The sequence below is a fragment of the Carassius carassius genome, chromosome 43, assembly GCF_963082965.1.
Source record: "Carassius carassius chromosome 43, fCarCar2.1, whole genome shotgun sequence".
Lineage (NCBI taxonomy): Eukaryota > Metazoa > Chordata > Actinopteri > Cypriniformes > Cyprinidae > Carassius > Carassius carassius.
The window spans coordinates 22,247,626-22,273,409 of NC_081797.1; the positions used below are offsets into that span (position 1 = coordinate 22,247,626).

General features: G+C 35.6%; 3 protein-coding genes across 10 annotated transcripts in view; all 3 read left to right on the forward strand.

Moving 5' to 3' along the window:
• Positions 1–742, forward strand: part of LOC132125237 (nuclear factor of activated T-cells 5-like) — a 29,780-nt gene extending 29,038 nt beyond the window's left edge. For 4 of the 5 annotated variants that reach the window (XM_059536539.1, XM_059536540.1, XM_059536538.1 and 1 more), the window contains one exon: positions 234–742. In XM_059536539.1, the coding sequence (XP_059392522.1) occupies positions 234–451 (218 nt within the window). In that variant the 3' untranslated portion in view covers positions 452–742. The remainder of the gene's footprint in view (positions 1–233) is intronic. The other variant, XM_059536537.1, reaches the window with a different exon arrangement.
• A 7,047-nt stretch (positions 743–7,789) lies between these two features.
• LOC132124620 (hypoxanthine-guanine phosphoribosyltransferase-like) lies at positions 7,790–12,865 on the forward strand. 2 transcript variants are annotated; one of them, XM_059535721.1, is made up of 9 exons: positions 7,790–8,011; positions 8,923–9,029; positions 9,370–9,553; positions 10,397–10,462; positions 10,711–10,728; positions 10,818–10,900; positions 11,043–11,089; positions 12,218–12,313; positions 12,367–12,509. In XM_059535721.1, exons 1-9 carry the CDS (start codon positions 7,994–7,996, stop codon positions 12,390–12,392), a joined length of 645 nt encoding a protein of 214 aa, XP_059391704.1. In that variant the 5' UTR covers positions 7,790–7,993; the 3' UTR covers positions 12,393–12,509. The 2 variants fall into 2 exon arrangements, with proteins under 2 accessions (XP_059391704.1, XP_059391703.1); XM_059535720.1 differs by lacking the exon at positions 12,367–12,509 and adding an exon at positions 12,627–12,865 and having other exon boundaries at positions 7,793–8,011; positions 12,218–12,294.
• Positions 12,866–14,110: 1,245 nt separating this feature from the next.
• LOC132125324 (WW domain-containing oxidoreductase-like) overlaps positions 14,111–25,784 on the forward strand; it is a 225,513-nt gene continuing 213,839 nt past the window's right edge. The window contains exons 1-4 of one of the 3 annotated variants that reach the window (XM_059536699.1): positions 14,111–14,342; positions 14,676–14,740; positions 14,880–14,937; positions 15,748–15,917. In XM_059536699.1, coding sequence (XP_059392682.1) covers positions 14,236–14,342; positions 14,676–14,740; positions 14,880–14,937; positions 15,748–15,917 — 400 coding nt within the window. In that variant the 5' untranslated portion in view covers positions 14,111–14,235. The remainder of the gene's footprint in view (positions 14,343–14,675; positions 14,741–14,879; positions 14,938–15,747; positions 15,918–25,784) is intronic. The other 2 variants (XM_059536701.1, XM_059536698.1) reach the window with 2 other exon arrangements.

Here is a 25,784-nt window from a genome sequence, read left to right on the forward strand (position 1 = left end):
AGATGACATACTGCACCGTTGTGCTACAGGCATCCTGAGTTCAAATCCCGACTTGAAAACCTTTCCTGATCCCTCCCCCCATCTCTCTCCCACTTCGCTTTCTGTCAGTTCTGATCTGTCCTATAGTAATAAAGGGAAAATTAAAAAAATAGGCTAAATCTTAAAAAGAATAAATATTCTAAATTTGCCTGATCACAGAAAGTGCCATTCTGAGCCTCTGTTCTCTCTTTTATTAGAATGTGGACCGCTAATGAATTCTCCTGGTCCGTCATTGTCAGATCAGCTTGTCACCATGGGCCATCCTGGTTCTGATCAGACCCAGCTTCAAACTAGTGCACAGATTCACCCCTTACTGGACCAGTCCAACAACCTTGATGATAAGATCGACGAACTTCTGGAACATTTTCAGGAGCACGAAAAGACGCTTCCTAGGGATTTCTTGGACCATTAAAGATTAGTAGTCTGAAACCTCAATCCAGAAGACCACCGTCCACACTGCTTGTTGATGTTTCTTTACATCTTGTGTCTTGTGTAGGTATTAACTAACCTTGGGGGTTGTCTCAGTTGGGGGGTCTTCACTTGTATCTATGTTTCTGAAAGCTTTTAATGTGTTGTTTTGGTGGAACCGGTTACGTATGGATCTAGTCACAGCTCCTTTTTCTTGATGGACGTAAAAAGGGTCAACTTCATTGAGGCCACTGCTTGGCATGTCAACATATCATGTGACCCATTAAGCCATTAAGTATATTGGCACTTTGCTACTTTGTATTGTGTTTCTTGACTTCCACTTGAATCTTGTCCATTTATTGCAATCATTAATCAGTTTTCCAGTAGAAAACCAACCTAGTACAACATAAATTCAAAAACTCTCTGTTGCCGTTTAGATACTAATACATTGTGAATGAATTTGAAATATTTAGCACTTTAGGGAGTTCCTGCTGGAGATTCTCCCTTTTAGCTTTGTAACACATATGTGTCTACCTGGCTGTCAAAGCATTTCATGTTTTGAAAGTCATTATGCTTTTCTAAAAATGCATTTGCTCCATGACTCTTTAGTGTCACTTTTCAGAAATTCATGAGCCATGTTTCATGTTTTTTAAGTGTTTGAACGTCCATCTAATCTCTCCATTTTCACGTAACATCAAGTCAAGATGCTCTCTGTAAATCTCTCCTCCCCTTCTCTGTTTTAGGTGCGTTATATTTAATTTTATTTAAATGATCAAGAGGTCCAACTTGGAGACATGAATTCCTATCAGGGATGTGAAAATGTGCAACATTGCCGTTGAGATATGTGAACAGATTGTATTATCATCCACCAGAGCGTCTACTCTGTGTTTGTTTATGTTCCCATCAAAAAGACAAGATGCAGCTATGTTCTTGATTTTGAATTCCATGTGGTTCATGGTGATTATTCAAATAAGCACAAGCTTGGGAAGAGGATTTGTTGTGGTGGTGCATGCAAGGGATAGTTCACCCATATATGAAAATCAATATTTATTCATCTCTATGCCGTTCCAAACTGGTATGACCTTCTTTGATCTGTGGTGCTCCAAAAAACATAAATTTGAGGGTGTTTTGCTTTGAGGAATGAGATTTGTGAGCTATCATGGACATTTTTGGTCTGTTCCTCTCACACGGCATCTGAAAACTTGGAAAATTGTGCACTTGCTTTTTTAATGATTTTGACAGGTTTAGGTCATTGAATACTTTTGTTGTACAGGAAAGAGAAGTGAAAACATTTTTCACAATCGTTCCTGTTGTGTTTCACAGAAACCAATTCTGAATGGAGTGACAGGAGTGATAGGATATTATTTATATTTATGTTTTTTGGGCAGCTTAAAATGGAAGTTAGGTCCATATTTCCTCGAGGGTTTAAGAAGGGATTGGTTAGTTTTCACCCCCCCCCCCCCCCCCCCCCAAGTTACATTAAATCTCATCTTCGATCAGATAGACTCGGAGAAAATCAGATAAAATCCCAAATTTTAAAACAAGCTGTGATGACAAGATGGCTTCATAACATCACTGCATGCCAATCTCATCATACAAGTTTTAAAATTGATCTTTTGGAAAATATGAAAGCTCTTACCAGTCAGAAATCATAAGTCGTGCGTCCAAACTGGAAGATTTCTCTACAAATATGCTAATCATCCCAGTGAAGAAGTGGTAGTGTATGCTGGTAAATGAACTCGTTCAGGGTTTGATATTGACAGAATGCTGCTACATTTTGTCATAACTGATACTGATTGGTTGTTTCCATCAGCCTTGATTCGTCATTGTAGGACATTGCTCTGATATCTTATGAAATCACATCTTTCTTGTTCATAGACACATGCAGTCTTTTAAAAAACCTTTTTAAGACTTAACATCAATGTACTCTACTCTAAGAAGCAGCTTTTGCATTGATAATATTCTCATGCAAACATAATGTGAGGTAGTTCTATTTCAAATCTTCATAAACGTCTTTGCTTTGAGAAGTCATCATTCTTGCCTTCTTTGTTTTAAACGCTTTATGTAAAATTTGCATAATTACTGTTGTAAATAGTAGACTGGCTGTTTTAAGTGTGCTGTTCCTTTGTGAGGTAGCAGTTTGTTAAAAGTGTGCTCTCTTTGTAGTAAAACATAATATCTGACCTGCCAGTGAGGCATACATACAGTATTTTTGTAAGGCTCAATTTTGAAATGTACTATGTACATTTGAATCATTTTAAAAGTGATCTGTCCCTTCTGCAGTACTGTACTTCATATGTCAATATTCGGAGCGGTGGAATGGTGGTTTTTGTCCCCATCACTGTGTTACAAAATGGAGATTGTTATGTTTGGTATAAGTGAAATTCAAATATTGCTGATTTCTAAACGATTAAAAAAAGACTGGTTTTGGATGTGGGTGAATCTCACACAGACTCATTTTTTGCCATATTTCACCATAAAATACATAACATTTAATAAAAGTTATAGGTCTCTGTAGACTGTTAAATCTAACAATACATCTTGTTCTTGATATTGTAAAATGAAATTACATAAATGATGATTAAATAAAGTACAATTTTACACACATTGTTCATATTTGTATTACTGAATTTAATTGAGGCTTGCAAGAAATGATTGGTTTTCAGTCATTTTTTGGGTGAAATATGACCTGGATATGTCTTTGTGAGATACACAGGCTAATGTTCTGGACCCTGGGTTCAATGCAAAGCCAAAATAAAGCAAACTCTGGAATCCGAGTGGAAGATCGCGTGTGTTTTACCTCATGGTGTAGGACGTAGATTCACACTACATCTAACCTAAAGGACCAATTAAGAAGAAAACATATTTTCTCAAGCCGAGGCAGCAGAATCAATGTCTTTTGATTGACTAATCATTTGTCCATTCTTGTGTTGTTTGGTACTGATGCTCCAGCTTACGTCAAAATCATACTGTATGTATTATGAACAAAAATACATTTCTGCACAAATCCATCATTAACTTTTTGTTGTTTTTTTTAATCATATTGTGCTTTTTGATTAAAAGTACTCTGTGCCTTTGCAAGCCTTTCCTCTTCTAAAAGACCTTTGTATATAATTAAACACTTAGACGTTGGGATTACTTGTCCTTAATCCAGAAGTACGTTTTTGTCTGGTCAAATTGTCATCATTAACCAGTCTGTCGGTGTAGTCTCAAATACATCTGAACATTTATATCATGACACTTCTGGACAGATTCAACTCACTTTTTTCGTTGCTTTATTTCAGCTGTGGTCATTCTCATCCACTGGTGGTTATAGCCTCTTGAAATGTGTAAGATGGAGGTGTAAGGTTAAAGAAGGTTATTGATCTCGGTTGTTTTTTTGGTTTGTTTGGTCAGCAGGTGTCGGATTTTTGTTTTGAAGATCGCTTAACCCAATCACCAGCAGTTATTTGTGCTTTTATTTGATGTGGAAGGTGTATTTTAAATGCACTCATTTTACATATATTTAAACTTTGCTTTTGTTTGATGTGATTAACGTCCAATGCTTTTGAAGTTGAAGAACAGTGGTTCTCAACCCTTCTTTAAACTAGTGTCAGTAGATTCAAACAAGAAACTGTTTCATTTGTTTCACATTTTTCAAGAACTGTATGTACCAGACAGTTATAAATGGGATACATTTAATTGGTCTTAGCCCGGGACACACGGGACCAAATTTCAACATTGCAGTTGGTAGTTGCATTTTCAGCAGAGTGAAAAATAGGTGTGTGAATTAACAATTTGAATTATTTACATTTATTATAACTTGTTTGAAATCGTCTATGAGCCCAGTTGGAGGTTGGCTGTCGCCCCCTAGAGGCCCCTGGTTGAGAACCACTGTTACAGGGATCATTGTTCACTCATGAGTGTGTAAGTACATTCAGTATCGTGAAGAAACGTGAACTAATGACATTTGACGTAAATAAACGTATTTTGCTTTAATCAGTACATTTGTATACTCCTGCAGTTATATTTCTGTAAGATGTGCTGCTAAATGAATAAAGGTAGATATGAAGTTCTGTCCCGTGTCTTGTATATTTTGCTATATATTCACACACACACACGTATTAAGTGTCTTATGAAAAGCTAATAATAATAATCTCTCTCTATATGTGTGTACGCAATTCTTCATGAACGCATGACTATATATACCGCTAAATAATATTTTCTTTATTACATATTAAGTGTTTTGATTTGTTATTATATACATACGTATATATGTATATGTGTGTGTGTATACATGCTGATATATATGTATATATATATATATATATATATGTGTGTGTGTGCGTGTGTGTGTGTGTGTGTGTGCGGTCAAACGATTCACGATTAATCCCATCTAAAATAGAAGTTTTTGTTTACATAATGTGTGTGTACTGTGTACATTTATTATGTATGTATAAATATAAACATGTATATATTTAAGAATTTTTTTTATTATATATATACACATACAGATAATAAATATAGACAATACACATATTATGTATGGAAAAACTTATTTTGAATGTGAATAATCGTGAATTGTTTGACAGCACTAATATTTATATATATATATATTTATATGTGGGTGTGTGACTCAAAAGCAGTCTTAAGTCTTTGGGGTATATTTGTAACAAAAGCCAAATTATTTATTTTATGACAAAAATCATTAGGATATTAAGTAAAGATCATGTTCCATGAAGATATTTTGTAAATTTCCTACTGTAATTAATCAAAACTTAATTTTTGATTAGTAATATGCATCGCTAAGAACTTCATTTGGACAACTTTAAAGGCTATTTTCTCAATATTTAGATTTTTTTGCACCCTCAGATTCCAGATTGGAAGTTGACAAATACAGGTGCATCTCAATAAATTCGAATGTCGAGGAAAAATTAATTTCAGTAATTCAACTCAAATTGTGGAACTTGTGTATTAAATAAATTCAATGCATCTTTGGTTCTTTTAATTGAGATTAAAAGACAATCGAGACATTTAAAAACAAAAAAACAAATTCACTCTCTCAACAAATTAGAAAACTTCATAAGACCAATAAAAATAAAAAAATTGGCCTTCTGCAGAGTATGTCCATATACTGTCCATGTACTCAATACTTGTTAGGGGCACCTTTTGCTTTAACTCTTTCACGCATAGTGGTCACTACAGTGGACAGCTATTAAAAAAGCATTTTCTTGAATTTGCACGGGTTTTTATGGCGAAGTTGCACATCAATCTCTTCATTGGACCCTGGTGCATCATCCTATAAATTGCAACCAAGTGGCAAGCCTTTGTGTTTCGATTTTTTCCCCCTCCAAACCAAGATGGCCAAGGGTCAGTCAGACATGCTAAGTTGCTCCAGAATATCCACCCTTTCCTCATATCCTAGGAGACTCTTGTATGTAAAAAAAAATATTGCAGCATAAAGCAATATCTAATGAGTCATATCACAGTAACATTTTCCAAGTTTTGATTTTAGATTGAGAGAAAACTCTGATTAATCACATGTCCACTGTAGTGGACGTCATGCATGCAATGGCTATATTTCAGCTACAATTCATAGTTATAATGTGAATATTGTTTTTGAAATTTAAAACTTAAAAACGTAATATGCATTGACTTTTTCTACTGTAAATAAATGTATTTGTATTATTAGAATGTAATTTTCATTGACATCGAAAAAAGTCATGTGATTACATAATGTATGACACTTGTAATGCATTACTTTACTTGTTAGATCAAAAAGTAATCTGATTTTTATAATGCATCTTATTGTAATGCGTTTTTTTTACTAATAACATCAAAAAGTAATCTGATTACATAATGCATGTTACTTGTAATGCGTTTCCTTTCTCTTAACATCAAAAAGTAATCTGATTATGTAATGTGCGTTATTGTAATGCGCTTTTTTACTCATAACATCAAAAGTAATCTGATTATGTAATGTGCGTTATTGTAATGCGCTTTTTTACTCATAACATCAAAAAGTAATCTGATTACGTAATGCATGTTACTTGTAATGCGTTTCTTTACTCGTTACATCAAAAAGTAATCTGATTAGGTAATGCACATTACTTGTAGTTAGTTACTTGTTAGATCAAAAAGTAATCTGATTAGGTAATGCATGTTACTTGTAACACATTACTTTACTTGTAACTTCAAAAAAGTAATCTGAATGGGTTATGCATGTTACTTGTAATGCGTTACCCCCAACACTGATCATTTCAGATGAGATTGAAAAAACGTATCGCTAGGTTTTCTCAGAGAAGGGCTATGATAGAAATGTGCATGTCCATCTTGAACATAATCATAATTAGCAGCTAATAAGGGTAAATCTCCATACTCTGGTGCAGTGGAGGGAGCATCTGAGTGGTTTCCACAGTTGTACCTTGACAGGCTGTAGAAAATTCTGATGGAATCACGTCCTCATGTTCTGATATCATAGATACGCGAAGTGCAACTTGTATGAAGTTGTATGAAGCCATTGCAATATTTTGCATTTATATTTTTTGCATATATTTTATAGTTTTCACATTATTTGATATAATTGCATTGATTAGTTTGTTAAATTCACATACTTTATCTGTTTGATTATTGTCTTATATTTAATACAGTATATCTTCAGTTTAAACCAACCGCATGCTGTCCACTCAAGTGGACATCTGAAGATCTCTTTGAAAAATTTGTAAAAAAAATAAAATAAAAATCTATTCTATATATATATATAGAAAGAGAGAGTGTAATGGGTGTATTATGTCTGACTTCAGTGTGTTTTCCTACTGTCCACCACAGTGACCCTCAGCATGTGTTTATGTGTTAAACACACACGTCTTCACACGTCAGGCCTATAACTTCACACAATCTTCACACTTTCTAATTTGTTACACTGTTTATTTAAATGTAAATTGTTATAATGTTTTCTTTTATTATTTTAATATTTTTTGTTAGTGTTGTCGCTTCCCAGCTTGGGCAATATTGTGTGTGTGTGTGTGTATATATATATATATATATATATATATATATAGATCATTTATTTTTCGAAAACTGTAATTTCCTGATTATATTATCTATAATGTGTAATGTAGAAGGATTACGTTACTAAACACAGTTGTCAAGTATTTTGGGATCCGTGACGGACTAGTTATAAGTAAGTAATCTACACAAGCACAGTGTGTTTGTCTTATATCGTCAACAAAAGAAAGAGATCCGTCGATGCATTCTGGTGGGTGTCCATTTTAAAGAAAATATAATCCCATATTTTCAGTGAGTCAGTCCACACTCTGCTGCCTCTGATATGCCCTGCCTGACGTCATCACAGCGCTATCATCACCCGTCACGAGCGCTGGTGGCCGAGGCTCACTCAGATTACTGGGTCAAATGGATTGTGACGTCAGGGTTTAGGAAGCGTCGCGTTGACTTAACGCAGAGCAGACGAGCTCTTCACCCGGACGCGAGAGGACCGACGCCAGCATGAGTCCAGAGACAGCCGCCTGAAGGACACACACACACACACACACACACATACCGCAGGATGGCCGCGTATCTGGAGGTAATGACCGCGCGCTGCTGGGCGTCTCGACGGGTTCACGAGCTGTGGCTCGACACTGCATGACAATATACTGGAAAACTGCATATTCCTCATTAGGTTCATTTTTCTAATTCACATTCCTCATTAGTTTTTTTTTTTCAGATCGCAGGTTCATTTGTGATGAAAATCTGAAATTATGCAAATAAGTATTTTTTTTATTTTTATTTTTTACCGTGACTGATCCCGTTCTAAACCGGTTTAAACAATATACTGCTTAGATCCGCGTGTACAGTGTTTAAAGTTACAGGCTAGTTTACTCAAAAATAATATTTGAAAAAGAAACCAGACATTATTTACTCACCCTTGACACAAAACAGTAAGTTTGGCTTTCTTCCATAAAATGAAAACAAATGGTGACTGCAGCTGTCAAGCTTCAGAAATGTCTAGCGTTAGGCCTATAACTGACAGTAAATGTAAACCATAACACTTGTAATGTAATCTGAATGATAACTGCACAATGACCCTGTCTAATCATACTTCAGACCGAGGATGACCAACAATCACCGCCACCAGAAGACATCTTCAGTCCTCTGAAACCACAGCTGTGTGTGGACATCAGTACTATCCCGCAGATAAAGACGATTTATAGTCTGTTATCAACACCGCAGCCATTTATGAAGCACGGCACTGTTTTCACGGCACAAATTGCTTCAAACATGTACACACACTCAGAAACCTATACATCCAGAAAACAAATGTGAAATTTTGAAGTAAAAAGACTGAAATAGTATTTTCTTGTTTTCATTTTCCAGTATTCTTTCTTGCAACTTTAATCTGAAACTTGAAAAATCATCTTTACAGCGCCTAACTGGAGTAGATTAAATAGCCGTAGTTGGTAAGCGTAGTGTTTTAATAGATATTTGTTGTTTTAGATAGCTGATGACAGCGAAGGGCACGAGCTGAGACTGTTCTGTGTGCCGAAACACTACGAGGAGGATCTGGACAGTGTCATTATACCCAATGGCCTCATCAAAGACAGGTAGGTTTACCTGATGAGCACGACTGGAATCTGTGATGCTCCAACAGTGCCTGAATGTGTCTGGTCTCTGCGGTCAGACTGGGAAGCATTCATTTGTGAAGTGATTCAGTTGTGTTACTGCTGTGGCATGCCCTCGATCGTAAAAGGGTCCTGTGTTCCTCCCGTTCAGTTAATGATGTTAGTGTAGGACGAGTGGCATGTGATTTGAATTCGGCTTTCCCATTCATTTGTTTAACAAATTTCCCCAGGAATCTCTGGACTGACATTTTTGGCCTGACTTCAGCCAGCTTTAATGAAAGCATCAGTGTCACAATCCTCTCGATTCTGGTTGTCTCTGCAGGACTGAGAGGTTGGCCAGAGATATTGTTCGGGACATGGGCGGCCATCATATCGTGGCCCTCTGCGTTCTGAAAGGAGGGTATAAGTTCTTCGCGGACCTGATGGATTTCATCAAGACGTTGAATCAAAACAGCGATACGTCTGTGCCACTGACTGTGGACTTCATTCGGCTGAAGAGCTACTCGGTGAGAGCCAGCTTCACTGAGCCTTACATATTCATACGCAACACTGACACATACATCATTTCACATCTAGACATCTGCTTTCAGATTATTACTGAACATAAAAATAGAGCATTTTATTAGTAAACTGTGCCACTGACATGTTAAATTAAATGTATGCATTTAGCAGACACTTTAATCCAAAGTGATTTACAGTGCATTCAGGCTAACATTTTTTACCTAACATGTGTTCCCTGGGAATCGAACCCACAACCTTTTGCACTGCTAACGCAATGCTCTACCACTGAGCCGCAGGGACATTCTACTTCCACAGGAACACGGGACATGTTCCCTACAGGAGTGACAAGGGTTAATAACTTAAAGGGGCAGATCACCAACATTCACTCCACCCTCATGAGTCATTCAAACTCTTTCACTTAGATTCCATATATTTTGAAAAATACAGAATTCCGAATATTTTGAAAAAGAATGAGTTCATACAAAATAAGTTCCAAATCATTCAGTGATCGGCAATTTTCATTGTATGGAAAGAAAATGGACTACCTTTGCGTTATCTAAAGTTAATCTTTAAAGTTGCGATAAAATGGACGTAGAGACAGATCTTTGCTTCCGTTTTGTAATGTACTGTTTATCCAATAGAAACGCATTACTGAAAAAAAAAAAATCAAATATAAATGAAAGCACTTCCCTCAGAAATGCATGCAGCTTGCAGTCGATCAAAGCAGCATCATGTAGAATTTAGATTTCATGTTAAACAGTAATAGGCCTAATATAATATATATATATATATTATACCGTTATGCTATGCGATGATAAACCTGAAAGTACGATCTGATTTCTCCTCAGAATGATCAGTCCACTAACTGTGTGAAGGTTATCGGTGGAGATGAATTATCTGCTCTTACTGGCAAAGTGAGTTCCAACTTCTGAGCTTCTCTTTTGGTTTCGTTTCATTTTCTGTTTCTATTTTATTTTCAAAAGTTTGGGGCGAAGATTTTTTTTTTTCTCTTATGCTCATGGGGGGTGCATTTATCTGATCACAAATACAGTAAAAACAGCAATGTTGTAAAATGTTATTAGAATTAAAGATGACTTTCTATTTGAATGTGTTTTAAAAAGATGCTAAGTTAAGCTAATTTGTCTCCTCTCTTTCCTCACAGAATGTGCTCATTGTAGAGGTGAGGTTACATTTTTGATGCAATGTATTTTATTGTGAATTTGTGTTGTGAAATGCATGACAATACAGATTTCTCTTTGTGTGCCTAAGGATATTGTAGAGACGGGGAAAACTATGGAAACGCTGCTCAAACTATTAAACGAATGTCATCCTAAAATGGTGAAAGTTGTCAGGTACGGCAGAAACATCTTTGGAAAGAGAAGTCAAGCGAGAGATTTCTGTTTATTTCTGGTTAAATAGCCTTTTATTAGAATTTAAAATACGTTTTTTTAATTGAACATACCTCATTTGTGATTCAGTGTCCTGTAATTTCAGTTTACTTGTGAAAAGGACGCCCAGGAGCTCAGGATACCGTCCAGACTGTGAGTTTCATTGGATATTAAGAACATTTTGTGCCTAATCTGCATCACTTAGAGAAATCAAACCTCATGTAGTTCAGACACGTGCTCATTTGTCTGTGTTCAGAGTAGTTATGCAATGCTTTTAGACAGAAAGCTGATAAGCTCTTTATCTCCATCCATCCATCCATTTATCCTCCAAGCAGGAATGCGACTCTTTCTCTCTGAATCTTGAGTCAGTTATCAAGACGACGGAGACAGAGACGCTCTCTACAGTGGACCACGAGCGCCGTTCACATGCAAATAAAAGTGCAACCAGTCCCAGTCATGTTCACAGGCAGATTCATCGCATTCTAACATTTCTCATAATGAATTAAATGAATATCTTGCTATACTAAAAATGCTATCCTAATTTTTAGTATGGCAAAATATATATTTAACTAATTATAAAAAATGAATCTGCCTTTGCACATGATGAAACGTCACAATTATATAGTTGCATAATTACCTTTTCCAGTTCGATTTTTGTTTAAATAATATATGATGTAATTAGTTTGTGGAAAAAAAAAATATAATAAGCTTAATTATCATGAAAACAATGCAAAATATAACTATTTTCCCTCTCACATATTTGGGTAAAATAGGACTGACATTTCTTTGGATTAGTTCATGTGGAAAACTGATTGGAGATATTCCCTGAAATATTCAATTAGCTGATTAATAAGGTCATTTTATTTTTAACATGATTTTTTTTTTTTGGAGGGATGTGCATAATTGTCATGAAAATACAACATAATTATATTATTGAATAATGTATTATTTATTGTATATTTTTGTTAGTGATTAATTATCATGAATAAATATATTTATCCATGATATATAATTAACTTACAGTAAAATACTAGTGTTCTAATAATTGTGGCTACTACTCTATATACTCCATGAAGATTTGGGGGTAAATACATTTCTTGCACAAGATTTTAACTGAATAAGCAGAAAACGTATCTCAATTGAGTATAACTAATGTTATAATAATTATTTTTATGCACCTTTTTTTGCAATGTTCTTAAACAACTTTCTTTCTTTCAGCAAAACTGTAATCAAATATTTATTTTCTCTTTGTGTGTGTCTTGTATTCTTCTTCTTTTTTAGATATTGGATTCGAAGTTCCTGACAGGTTCCTAGTGGGATATGCTTTAGACTACAATGAATATTTCAGGGATCTGAGTGTAAGTGTTTGTCCTGTAGGTGCATCAGCAGCTGTTAGCATCACACTGGTACCCTCCACTAAAGGCCTACAGGACTTTCCCATAGGCTTTTGGATTAACGCAAAAAATTATCTCGGTGTTCAACCATACTGTAGTTCATGAAATGTACAAAATCCTCAGTCTGTCTGCTCCGTAACAGCTTCATGTGGTCGTAAACATTTACATTTAATTTGGCTTTAAGCCACATTTTCTGATTTAATTGTGTGCAGTGCATATATTGTGTTCGTTTTTTATATTATTTGTCTGATCTGAATTATGTATTTACACCTTCCTGTTTTCTTTATATCTTTCAGCATATCTGTATTTTAAGTGACAGAGCGAAAGAGAAATATAAAGTATGACATGACACCCAAGTGCTGGACGCATGAAGACAGAGATCACAGTGAACTTTTTTTGTGTTTTTTTTGTTATTGTGACATATTTTTCTACATGCCATCTGAACTGAATAATGAACTCCTGAAACATGGGTTCCCAAAGATCAAGATCACACTTACAGTGTTGCCGTGAAGGATGAATGAGGCTGAACATGTCCTGATTTCAATCATCATTACTGGTGAAGATTATGGTTTGATCGTTTGAACTGAGGCCTTCGATTAATTGGTTTTATGTTGATTTTATGTTCACACAAGTCCATTTGGCTAATACAAGTTTGGATTTATAGCTCAGAGATGCACAGTTCATCACTGTTGGCTAGTTATTGTTATTTATTATATATTTTGTAGATACTGACTCCAGATTATAAACACACACGAGTGTCATGAAGGAGACTTTTGATCACCACAATAAAATTACAATTACTTTTACCATGTTATTATTTTTGTCTGGTTGTTTTCTGTGCTGTAAATGTGAGAAAGGTATGACTGTGTAGTAATATTTATCTGTTTACTGCCAGAAAGCTCTTGGAAAGCTGTCATGAAGCAGAAACAAGTTAGCAGTCAAGCAGTAATATGATGGTCTATGGATTTTATTTGGGTTTTCAAATCAAAATCTATTGAAACAAAGTTTGCTATGGGCATCACAGGGCAAAAGTATCTCAAATGAGCCAAGTTAAATGTCATCTGTTGTTTCAGAGTTTTATTATTTATCTGTCTCTTAAAGTTAATAATGTAAATAAGTTTTAACAAACCGTTAGGAGCGAGTCAAAGGCTTGTTTGAATAACGTCATCGTTCCTCCAAAAAATTTAAGACTATTTCAAATTAATATCATTACCGCTTTTTTCTTACAAACATTTGCAAGCTGTCATTTTGTTTAAATTGACTAACTACAACAATTTATTTGTCGTACACAAATGCATTTCTATAAAACAATTAAGAAGAAGCCTGTAATCGCAAAGACTGTGGTTGGTCGATCCTGATCGTCGCTGACAAAAGTAACAGGTACCACGTGACCGTTGGCGCAAAAAAAAAAAAAAAAAAATTATGGAAAGACAACATGTATAAAAGGCGGCCACAAATATTGAGAAGATTTGAGATTTTAGGAAAGTAAATAATCTTTTTTTTTAACAAAAGGTGTATAAGGTACGGAAAAAAATACAGAAAAGGGCAATATATTTGCTTTAATTTCTTTTTCAGAGTTAAATAAAAATATGAGAAATGTGGGCTGCTGACACATATCACAAAAAAAACTTTGATACATGTCACAAAAGGTAAAATAGTAAAGTTTTAATTCGGACCTAATTTTATAGTCTATGATTCGGGCCCATCGCAGCTGACCAATCATATGCGTTCATGCCTCTAGGCCCCGCCCCCTTAAGAACCCCACTCGCTGTTCTCCTTCCGACGCTGCGTGACGTCATGATTGCGGAAGTGGCCCGGCAGGATTATTCCAACGTGAATTTGCTGTAAGATAAATTTGTCTGAGAAGTTGAGTGAGTTATATGATTTGATAACAGCGCGTCCGCGATGGCAGCTCTTAAATACTCCGGGATGGACGACACAGACAGTGAAGACGAGCTCCCTCCCGGCTGGGAGGAGAGATCCACTACAGACGGATGGGTTTATTATGCGAAGTGAGTGTTTGACACACACACACACGCACACGCACACGCACACGCACACACACACACACACACACACACACACACACACACACACACACAGACAGAGAGAGAGACACACACACACACACGCACACAGACAGAGAGAGAGAGACACACACACACACACACGCACACAGACAGAGAGAGAGAGACACACACACACACACACACACACACACACACCACACACACACACCTGAGATAAACATGTTCGTTTACACTCTTCATCTGCTATTAATGTAAGACAGAGGGCTGTTGAGCGAGCTAAGAGTGTTTCTGATGTGATTTATTCATTCATTTCAGTCACGAAGAAATGAAGACTCAATGGGAGCATCCCAAAACTGGGAAGAAGAAGCGCTGTGCTGGAGGTACAGTGATCAATGGACAGCTGATTCTTCTGTCACACTTCTGTTGAACTCCGTCTGATTGATAAACATGAGTGAAGTGTAGAGATGGACCTGTTTTGGTGTGCAGGGATGGAGAATAATGTGTTTAATCATCTTTTAGCTTTGCCATATGGATGGGAGCAGGAGACCGATGATAAAGGCCAGATCCTCTATGTCGAGTGAGTTCAGCGAATATGATTTTCTCATCAGAGTTTCACATTTATGGGATGTGTTTGCAGGAAGTATATTCAATTCTAGCACATTATAGTTTCCTTTAAATCATAACTTGAGCTTTTAGTATATGTCTCCTAGCTTTAAAGGCTAATTAATTCTAATTTAATCTTAATACATTTGATAAAATAAAGTATTAGCATATATGCATATTAAATATTTGCATTAATATCTTCTTGGAAAATGATGCTCACAAGAAGATAAATGCAGCGATATTATAATGATTAAAACAGTGCTAAATGAATAAAACAAATGAAATTAAGTTTTCAAAACTTAGTTTTTAGAAGTTTTATTATTAGTTGTGTACTATATTATATTAATGTAATACAGTATATTAAACAGTATGCAGTATTTGGTCAGGAAAGGGATAGGATCGTAAATAATGAGCAAATTTGATTAATTTGACAAATAAAATGAATTGTTTCAAAACTTAGTTTTTAGAAGTTTTAGTTGTAAAACAACTACAACAGTAATCAGCTTGGTGAAACTGAAAGTAAATCTCAGTGTCTGTGACCAATATTTACTAAGCTTTGATGCCTGATGATCCAAAAACTAATGCTAAAATAGTGAAAAGTTCACAGTTAAAGTTGTTTAAGTTGTTACTGCTTTGAGTTGTTATTCTGGAATAAATGTCAAATGCTTAAAAACGATAACTTGATAAAATTCATACTTGGCTTTAATAAACAGAATATTGATTATATTGTTAGTTTAAAAATCCCAAATAGATGTTTGTCCTTTCTCTTGTCTCTTCTCATCAGTCACATCAACAAGCGCAGCACGTTCTTCGACCCTCGGCAGGCCTTTACTGTAGAGGACCTGCAGGTGAAGCCCAAACGCTACGACGGGAACAGCACGGCTCTGGAGGTCCTGCACGCTCGAGATCTGTCTGACAGAGTGGTGCTGATCACCGGAGCCAACTCCGGCATCGGTGAGTCCCGATGAGCTGCAGGACACACTTCATCATCATCATCATCGCTCTGAGACTAATGGGCTGCTGTGCTGTATTACAGTGTGTGTCCAGTAGATGGCACGACAGGATTATTTCTGAGTTCTCACTCACACAACAGTCTACTTTAGCAGTTCAGTGAAGGCTTAAATGGACATGTTAGTCTAAAATACTTCATGAATGCTTTAGACCGCTTCATCTAAAGCGTTATTAAACTCTTATTAGCTCTGTGCATCTCATTCATTATCATCCCGCATCTGAAGACATGAAGTAATCCAACACTGTTGTGATAACGTTTCCTCACATCTGTGAAATACAGACTTTCAGCCGAACAGAAGCCAGATTTGAGCCGGTGTGTCTTTCTGAAATGAAGCACTTTCATTGGTGGATGTGAAATCGTGTCACTGTAGTGGTTTATGTCTCGTGTACAGTACACTACCGTTTTGAATTCATTCCTTTTACTCCGAAAGGATGTGTCCGATTGCTCAAAAGTGACTGTGAAGATTCAATGTTACAAAATATTTCTATTTCAAATGAATGTTTTTAGCTTTCTGTCGATAAGCTGTTTTCAGCACTGATAATAATGAGAAATGTCTTTTTGAGGAGCAGCTCAGCATATTAGTGATTTCTGAAGACTGGAGGAATGATGCTGAAAATGCAGCATTGTTAAATAGAGATAAATAACATTTAAACAATATATTCACATAGAAAACCGCTGTTTTACATGATAAATATCTGTATTATTTTGCTATTGTTTATACACTTAGGAATTTTATTGTCATTGTTGTTAATTAGTTTTTGTTGTTTTCATGCAGGTCTATTTAGTTTTATTCTTTTACTCTTAGTAATTGTAATATTTCATCTCAACCTATTTTTTGAAGCTGCCAAGGCAACATTTCTTTTATGTTTTATTTCATCAATTTTTTTTATAGTTTTGTTTATTTAACAATTACAGTGTTTATAATAATATTTCAACATATTTTTTTGATCAAATAAACGCAGATAAATAATGTATATACAGCATTATATATATATATATATATATATATATATATATATATATATATATATATATATAATTATTATTATTATTTTTTGAGTAGTTATTGTAAAAAATAGTGTAAAGTAGTACGAAAAGGGACATTTAGTCCCTTCTAAGTCATTCATATTGACATGTTTGAGTTCCCTGATTCAAGAAATTTTAATGAATAACCATCATGTCCAAAAATGTTATTTATTCAGTATAACGCTTATCAGTTTGGCTGCATTCCTAACCTGACACTTCTTGCCTCAAATGTTTGAAATATATAAATATGAAGTATATAATATTGACATTTATTGCGTAATTATATTATTTGTTATAATTAAGTGATGGTTAATTATTACAAACACTATATGAGACCCAAAATCATCTGCTGACCAGTTGTGAGGGCTTGTAGTGTCACGTGATTGAGCAGTAGAGGGCAGAGAAGCTCTGTGTGTCACTCATGAACCACTTTCGCAGGATTCCGGCTGAATTCAAGCATTCCTTCACACAATATGAAAGATAACAAGAAAAAGATGAACTATTTATATCAGTAAGATTACATAATAGCAATTATATTGTATGACATATATTAGATAATTTGATCAATGAAATGTGTATTTTAAATGTTAGATGGCAGGAGGTCACATTTACAAAAATAGATTTATTATTTCATTTATTTTATAGAATTTGCTTTAAATAATTGCAGGTATTTTAACCGAGATAGCGTCTCCTTGTTGAATATCTGTGGATTTCACTTCACTTGGATGTTCACTTGCACAAAAATGTCTCTGACGCAATTCTATAAGGATTTTATTGCACACTGTAGTTGTGTAAATAAATGTATTACCATATGTAACATATTTAATTACCAAACAATAGTTGAACATGTAAGACAGTCATTTGTTCCATTAGAGAATTTAACTGAGTTTCTAGTTAATATAAAAAGTGTTTTGTCACTCACATTTTAAACCATGAAGCACGTTCTTGTTTGAATAGCTGTGGCGGTAATTTTTGTCTAATAATAACCCCATTATATGGTAATTAGAGTAGGAGGGGTTATTATGCTTTTATTAGACTGATACTTGTGCTGGATTTCATTAGACTTGTCCCCATAGAAACACGCTCACAATCCTCTCCCTACCAGTTTATGGCGGTAATGGAAACAGTCTCTCTCTCTCTCGCTCTCTCTCTCGCTCTCTCGTTAACGTGTTTTCTGGTTGTGGTGCGTTACACCTGCACCCCTGCATTGATCCTGTGGTGCGTGTTTGACCCCGGTAGATGCCTCCCATTCATTCCCATTAGCGACTTGGGCGCTTTCCTTAATTCTCCTCTATTGAACCAACTAAAAGTTATTTACCGTCTCAAGCGCCGTTCACTTCACTCAAGCTCCCCGTCACAACACAACCAACAGCGTCTGACCTGAGACCTGTGCACAGGCTTCAGCATGAATCTGCTGTTTCCACTCCAAAACACTGGGTTTAGCAAGCGTGCTGCTTACATGTGCCACAAAATAGTAATCTTAAATTTTATTAATATTTAGTGTTGGGAAGGTTACTTTGGAAATGTAATAGGTTACAGATTACAAGTTACCCTATTTAAAATGTAATAGTAGTGTAACTTTTTTAATTACTTTAATAAAGTAATGTAACTAATTACTTTTGAGTACATGTTGATTACTTTTATAAATTTCTAATGAATGTTAATTTGCAACTGTTAATCATCTTCAACCATTTTACACCATGCAGGTTTAACCTTACAGTAGTGCTCAATACTGTCAGACTTTCATCATCCTTCATCACCTGAATTAAGATGATCACATTTGAACACATCCACCACACAATCAGACTTTACTTAGAGATTGATCTGAAGTTCAAAGCAGATTTAAAATCAAAAGAAATAGTTTATAGATACTGTTTTTGAAACCAAATCTTTGCATAACTACCGGCATCTAACTGCATCTAACAATGGTTTGGGGAAAAATACGTTAATAAAAAAATAAAAGCATATACATCAACTCAAATACGGTTATCTAATAAGCATGTGTCCTATTTTGTGTACTAAACTCCTAAACATTGGTGTCTTTTTGAAACACTGCTGTCTCTTTGTATATGATATGATGATAGTTTCTCAAAATAAGTAAAAAAATGCTCATGAAGTGACTGTTCTAGAGATTAATTTCCATGAGGGCGGACTGGGGAAAAAATAGGCTGGGAAATCTCACACTCATACACCCACAACCCATTCTGAAACATGGACAACACTATTTTTTTTTTTGGACCTGACATTAAAAAATGTGAATCCTTAGGTTGGGGGACTTGCAACGTAATTAAGAGTTCTCTCCTGAACTGCACCTTCACTTCCATTATCCACCCATCTCTCTCATGACTTTAATACTGAAGATTTTTATTTGATTTTTACCATGTTTTGTAAGTGCAATTGTGTTTTTTTGGCAAATGAATTACTACTTGTATTTATTTTTACTACAAATTCCATAATTAAACCACGGTTAGTGCCATACCATAGGCTATATTAATTTTCCTAAGGGTTGTGTTTTTGTATCCACTAGCTCCCCCTAAACCTATGATAAAATATGATGATTTGTCTGCTAACTTACTACTGTAACATTACAAAAGATAATAATGCCGTCATTTATACAGTATTTTGAGTGATTGCGAGCAATGTGCTGCTGCTTGACTAAGTAAACAAATACAAAACTACATTAGCATATTTACAGATGAAACTGACCTGCACCTGAAACCCTGAACAGAAGTGTCGCTTCTCTGCTCCAGCTGTGCGCTTACACAGTTCACTCCGGTCTCTCTCTCTCGCATTGATTACTCGGAGTCTGATCCAAACCGTTCGGCGGAGGCGCGGAGAGAGCGCGAGCCCAACCAATGCCAGTCACGACTAACCGATTCATGATTTATTAGAGATTTAATTATCGAATGGCGGATTCGGAAATAATCGCTTTAGTATATTCGGCCTCCAATTATAGAATAACAATATTAAATTAGAAGGTCAAATCGTCTGCCAGGCCACCGGGAATAGTCCCGGTTCTCCCGATGTCCAGTCAGCGCCTGATTTCCACAGGCACGCAGAACGTGCAGGATTCATATTCAGTCTTTTTGCGGCTTAATATTCACAGACATCAGTCCATATCGGGTTTGATTCAAGTGTACTGACCTACTTTTGATTTATTCGTCCAAAATGTGGCATATTGCGTCCGCGTTATAGGCTGAATTCCATTTTTATGACTGGATTCTACGAATGTGTTTTCCGCGTCGCGGAGTTTATGGGCCATATGTTTTAGTGCAATTTGGGAAAGAAATAAGCTGTATGTGGATGTGTGTAAATATTCAAATGTAATCCTCTTTGTAATCGTTACAATTTTCATAAGTAACTGTAATTTAATTACTCATTTTTTCTTAGTAACTGTAACTGATTACTGTTACATTTATTTTGTAATTAAATTACGTAACGCCGTTACATGTAACTAGTTACTCCCCAACACTGAGTATTTTATATTATTACTTTATTTTATTTGCTTTTTCTTGTTTCTATATATATATATATGTGTGTGTGTGTGTGTGTGTGTTTCTTTCTTTTTTTTTTCTTTTTTTTTGTAATTAGATTTGTATTTTATTTTATTGGATTGCTTACAAATCCACTAGTGTCTTATCAGTTTTACAAATATATTGTCTGTTTATTTTATTTTATTTATTCATTATTATTTGTGTGTGTGTGTGTAGTATCTTTACATATATATATATATATATATATATATACATATATATATATATATATATATATACAGGGGCGTTGCTAGGGTCTTGATACATTAGGGGCTTAGCCCAGACCCAACCCCCCCCCCCCCCCCCGCGCGCTTTTGGTAACTTGGAAGCGTTGAGCATTAAACACTTCTTTTACAGCATTCAGGTGCCTTTTTTTGTAGCATTTTAAATGATAGGTAAAAAGATAGAATGCTTTATTTGTAGAACTGTAACAGCTATTCACTGAAACACAAATAAATAATACATGAATATTAAAAAATGAATATAAAACTATATATATATACTGTGTATATAGATATTTATCTTTCTATATTTATCTATATCTATTTATCTATCTACACACACACACACACACACACACACATAAATCACTCCAACAGTCTGCTTGTATAAGTCTGGAAAAGGAACTATAGACAGTGCAGGTCCAGTAAAGAGGCCATTCAACAGACAGTAAACACAGGCACTCTGTATAGGTGTCATAAACATAAAAATCACTCGCGCCTGATGCACTATTCGCGTCCGGTGTGAACGCACCATAGTCACCTGACTTAAAGTTCAATGATATGAATGAAACAATGAATGAGTTGTTGTTAATTCTCCATTTTCACTGCATGTTTCATTAAAAAAACGGCAGCAAAACAGCGATTAAAAGCCGTTTAGCTCGCGTCTCGCGAGATGAGAAAAGTGACATCGGTTGCTATAGGTAGCCTATCAGACAGAAAAGTTGATGCTAGCGATGTTAGGATTTCCTAACCTGAAATAAAAAGAATGAAGCAAGATATGATTCCTAAAGTTATTTAGTATTTGCTTCGGTAATACCAATTGGGGAAAATCCTATCTTAGACTCTTTCTGTAATACGGCCCCTGGTATTCTAGCTAGCTATCCATCTGAGGGGAATAACGTTAATTTACACATCGTGTTTCAATCGCCAAATCAGATGTATAGGCTACTTCATCTACATTCTTCACGAGAAATGGATTATGGCTCACAAAATGGATTAGTTATAGGCGAAATAGTAAGGTCCCACGTACTTTATATATACAGTACATGTTGTTCTGCATTAATACCACAGTAAGTACAGGGCTAGGTACGTTAGACCAGGGTATGCTAAAGAGCCTTCACCGACCTGAGCGTAATGATGAGGGAACGACGCCAGTAGATAACTCTTCTTGCCTCCTTATTTTACTTTTTAAAAAGTGTCTAATGTCCATAGCTACCACCAGAAGCCACAAACAACAATGACAGTAAAGCCCAAAGCTCTTTCTCCTCAGACGCGCACTCTAAGCTGTAACCATAGTAACTTTGATCTGCTTGAACACATTTTAATCGTCTTTAATACATGATTGATTCCGAAGGATAGATTAAAAAACCCGGTCATTTTTTTTAAATAAATACAAATTATTAAAAAAATAATAATAATTATCAATAAATTAAATTTTTTGAGATCCGGGGCTATAAAAAAAACATCCGGGGCTGAAGCCCCGGATGCCCATATCTAACGACGCGCCTGTATATATATATATATATCACACACACACACACACACACACACACACACATACACACACATTCACTCGTACAACAAACATACACTCATTCACATCCTTCTCTCCACTCTCTGAGGCAGAAGTCTCTAAAGTCATCCTTTCCAATCATCCTACTACTTGTCCGCTTGATCCTATTCCATCTAATCTCCTTCAAGACATTTCTCCTGCCATTGTACCTGCACTCACATCACATTATTAACACATCCCTTCACACTGGTGTTTTTCGCTCATCATTAAGACAAGCTCGTATAATTCCACTACTTAAGAAACCCAACCTCAGCCCATCTCTTTTAGTTTCCCTTCTTCCTTTCATTGCAAAAACACTTGAACGAGTGTTCAACCAAGTCTCTGCCTTTCTCACACAGAACAGCCACTTGGACAGCAACCAATCCTGCTTCAGAAGTGGACATTCGACCGAGACTGCCTTGCTCTCAGTTGTTGAAACCGGAATCCAAATCTTCAATACTTGCCTTGCTGGATCTATCCGCTGCTTTTGAAATGGTTAACCACCAGATCCTCCTGTCAACCCTACTGGCAAAAGGCATCTCAGGAACCACACTTCAATGGTTTGAGTCTTACCTATCAGATAGGTCCTTCAAATTATCTTGGAGAGGTGAGGTGTCCAAGTCACAACATCTAACTATTGGGGTGCCTCAGGGCTCAGTTCTTGGACCACTTCTCTTCTCTGTCTACATGACATCATTAGGTTCTATCATTCAGAAACATGGCTTTTCATACCACTGCTATGCTGATGACACTCAACTCTACCTCTCATTCCATCCTGATGAACCGACGGTAGCTACTCGCATCTCAGCTCGTCTAACAGACATTTCTTGTTGGATGAAGGACCAGCTCAGCTTGTGGTTCCAGCAAACCCTTCACTTTATAAAAAGTTCAACATCCAGTTAGGCTCATCGACCATAACTCCTTCAAAAACAGAGTTGTGATTGATGATCAACTGACTTTCTCAGACCACATTGCTATAAATGCCGGTCCTGCAAATTAGCATTATTCAACATTAAGAAGATCATGCCCTTTTTTTCAGAATATGCTTTACAACTCCTTGTTCAAGCTCTTGTTCGCAATTTGTTTCTCTTGCTTTTTGTAAGGCAGCATCACTTACTACATGTTAACCAATGCATCACACTTTTTACATATATTTAATATTTTTACAGCATGGAAATCTGCATAAAATCTTTGCAAAATTTCGTACCTAAGCATTTTACATAGTCCTTCTACATTATCCCAAGTTCTGTTATTTTTCTCAGTAAGGACCATTACATTCTTCCATGAAGTTACAAATAAATCATCAGTAATTTATTTTGGATCCACTTTTTCTCCATCCTGATGTACCTGGTCAGACCGGTTTGTGTTTTGACGTGCGCTGGAGTCAGTGTTGTTTTCAGTTGAGTGTGTAGCACATGGTTATTTTTGTTGAGCAGGTGTAGTGCTGGAGTCGCCTCTCGGCTGCCGGTCTGTGATGGTGATGAATGCTCTGTGGCGGTCACTGTGCTCTAACGGGCCTCTGTTTGTCTTTCTGAGTCACAGCGCCGCAGACGTGGATGCATGTGTACATTTACGGACTTCTATATTTATTCTGTTCCTATTTTCAGTTCACCGGTTCTTATGCATGAGGCAGGTAAACCAGTGCAGTCACTGTTATTCACTAGAGGCACTTTTTTGTGCTCTACCCCTTGATACAGTGAGAATTCAAGCTAGAAAGAGAAAATATTTAAAGGTCTAGTTTGTATTTTTTTATTTATTTAAATATTTTCTCCTACGTTAAACTTTTTCTCTGAGAAGTGAAAACACTATGGCTTTCAGAATGTTGGTTTGTTTTAGATTCGTGTCCAGCCAGACACAGCAAAACATCTTTAACCCATAGCATGAGTTTAGGCTGGGGTTAACTGTTTTTTTAACCAATGGCAGATGGAGGGAGATGTTCAGAGAAACCTGTTTGGAAAGAAAACAACATTATTTCATCAGTTTTGTTTGAACTGAAGTCACAGTTATGCCTTTAAACCTAAAAGATAAAAAAAAACATTTAAACCCGGTCTGTTTATTTTTTTTATGTGTGTTTAAAAACCTTAATCCTTTCTTTGAGTAATGTCATCTATTATTGTTCAGATGTTGTGTTTAATTGTGTTTAATTCACAAGTTTGCGACAAAAACTGAGCAATGTTAACAATAAACCATCCCCTCTCAACTCAAATAATAATAAAATAAAAAATAAAATAAAAATGGTTTTTGATCCGTCATTGAAATAAAGCCGAAATAAAATAAAATAAAATATAAATGCTACATGAAAAGCTTTTACATGAAAATGGCATCCGACTTAGCTGAAATGAGTAAGTTGAAGTACAAAACTAAACTGAAAAAAGGCTCATAGAAATAAAAATAAATAAATAATAAAATAATGAGATTTAAAAGAAAATCAAAATAAAAGGTAATTTAAAACAAACTAACTTAATACATAAATAATACTAAAATAAGACTGGTTGTTTGGAAGATAATAATACTAATAATAATAATCTAATAAATTTTATTTTAATAAAACTTCAAAGCATTTTAACAGCAAGGAAGGAAGCAAGGGCATTTTCATGATGTTTCTAATCTAATCAAGTAGTTTCTGATTTTCCTAATTAATGCTATTCTCAGCATTATATTATGTAGAAATGTAACGTGGGTTAAAAAAAACAGTCTAAACCAAGACACAATTAGTCCCCTGCAAGAACTGGCCGTGAAACTCATATCCTTGTTTTGTTTTGCAGAAAGCTCGGTGTCAGAACAGGAAATGGAGTTCATAAGGTGGCACAGGGGATGAATAACAAGCCGTACTGACGGGAAATCTTCTGTTTTATGTGCCTTGATAAATGTCATGCTCGCTATGTATTTCTAGTTTAATTGAATTTTGATGGCTGTGCGACTGTGTTTCTGCGGCCTCTCACCAGGGTCGTGTCGCTGGGTCTCTCTCTCTCTCGGCTAAAGGTAGAAAGTGAAGAAATTCTGTGGCTTTCCTTCTTCAGATAAAGCGTGAAGTAGACGGTTTGTGGTGAGCTGGTAGATTGAGGCAAATTTGTTCAGGATAACTGTAACTAAATTGATTCAGACCTCTATAGTAAGCACAGCCGTCCTTGTGCATTAAATGAACAGTAATTTTGACTTACTTGGGTATTTTTGTAATAAAGTATATAGTGTAGCCTCGCCCTCTGTGAAATATCATTGGTCTAAAAACTCTACGTAACTTAACGTTTAACATGAAAGCTATACATAATGTATTAAAATATGTGACGCTGGACTACAAAACCAGTCATAAAAGTAGATTTTTATTTTTTTTTTGTAATTTGAGGTTTATACATAATCTGAAAGCTGAATAAATAAATACCGTAATTATAAATAATAATGTTAGGATAGGACAATATTTGGCTGAGATATAACTACAACCCGAATTCTGGAAAAGTTGGGACGTTTTTTACATTTTAA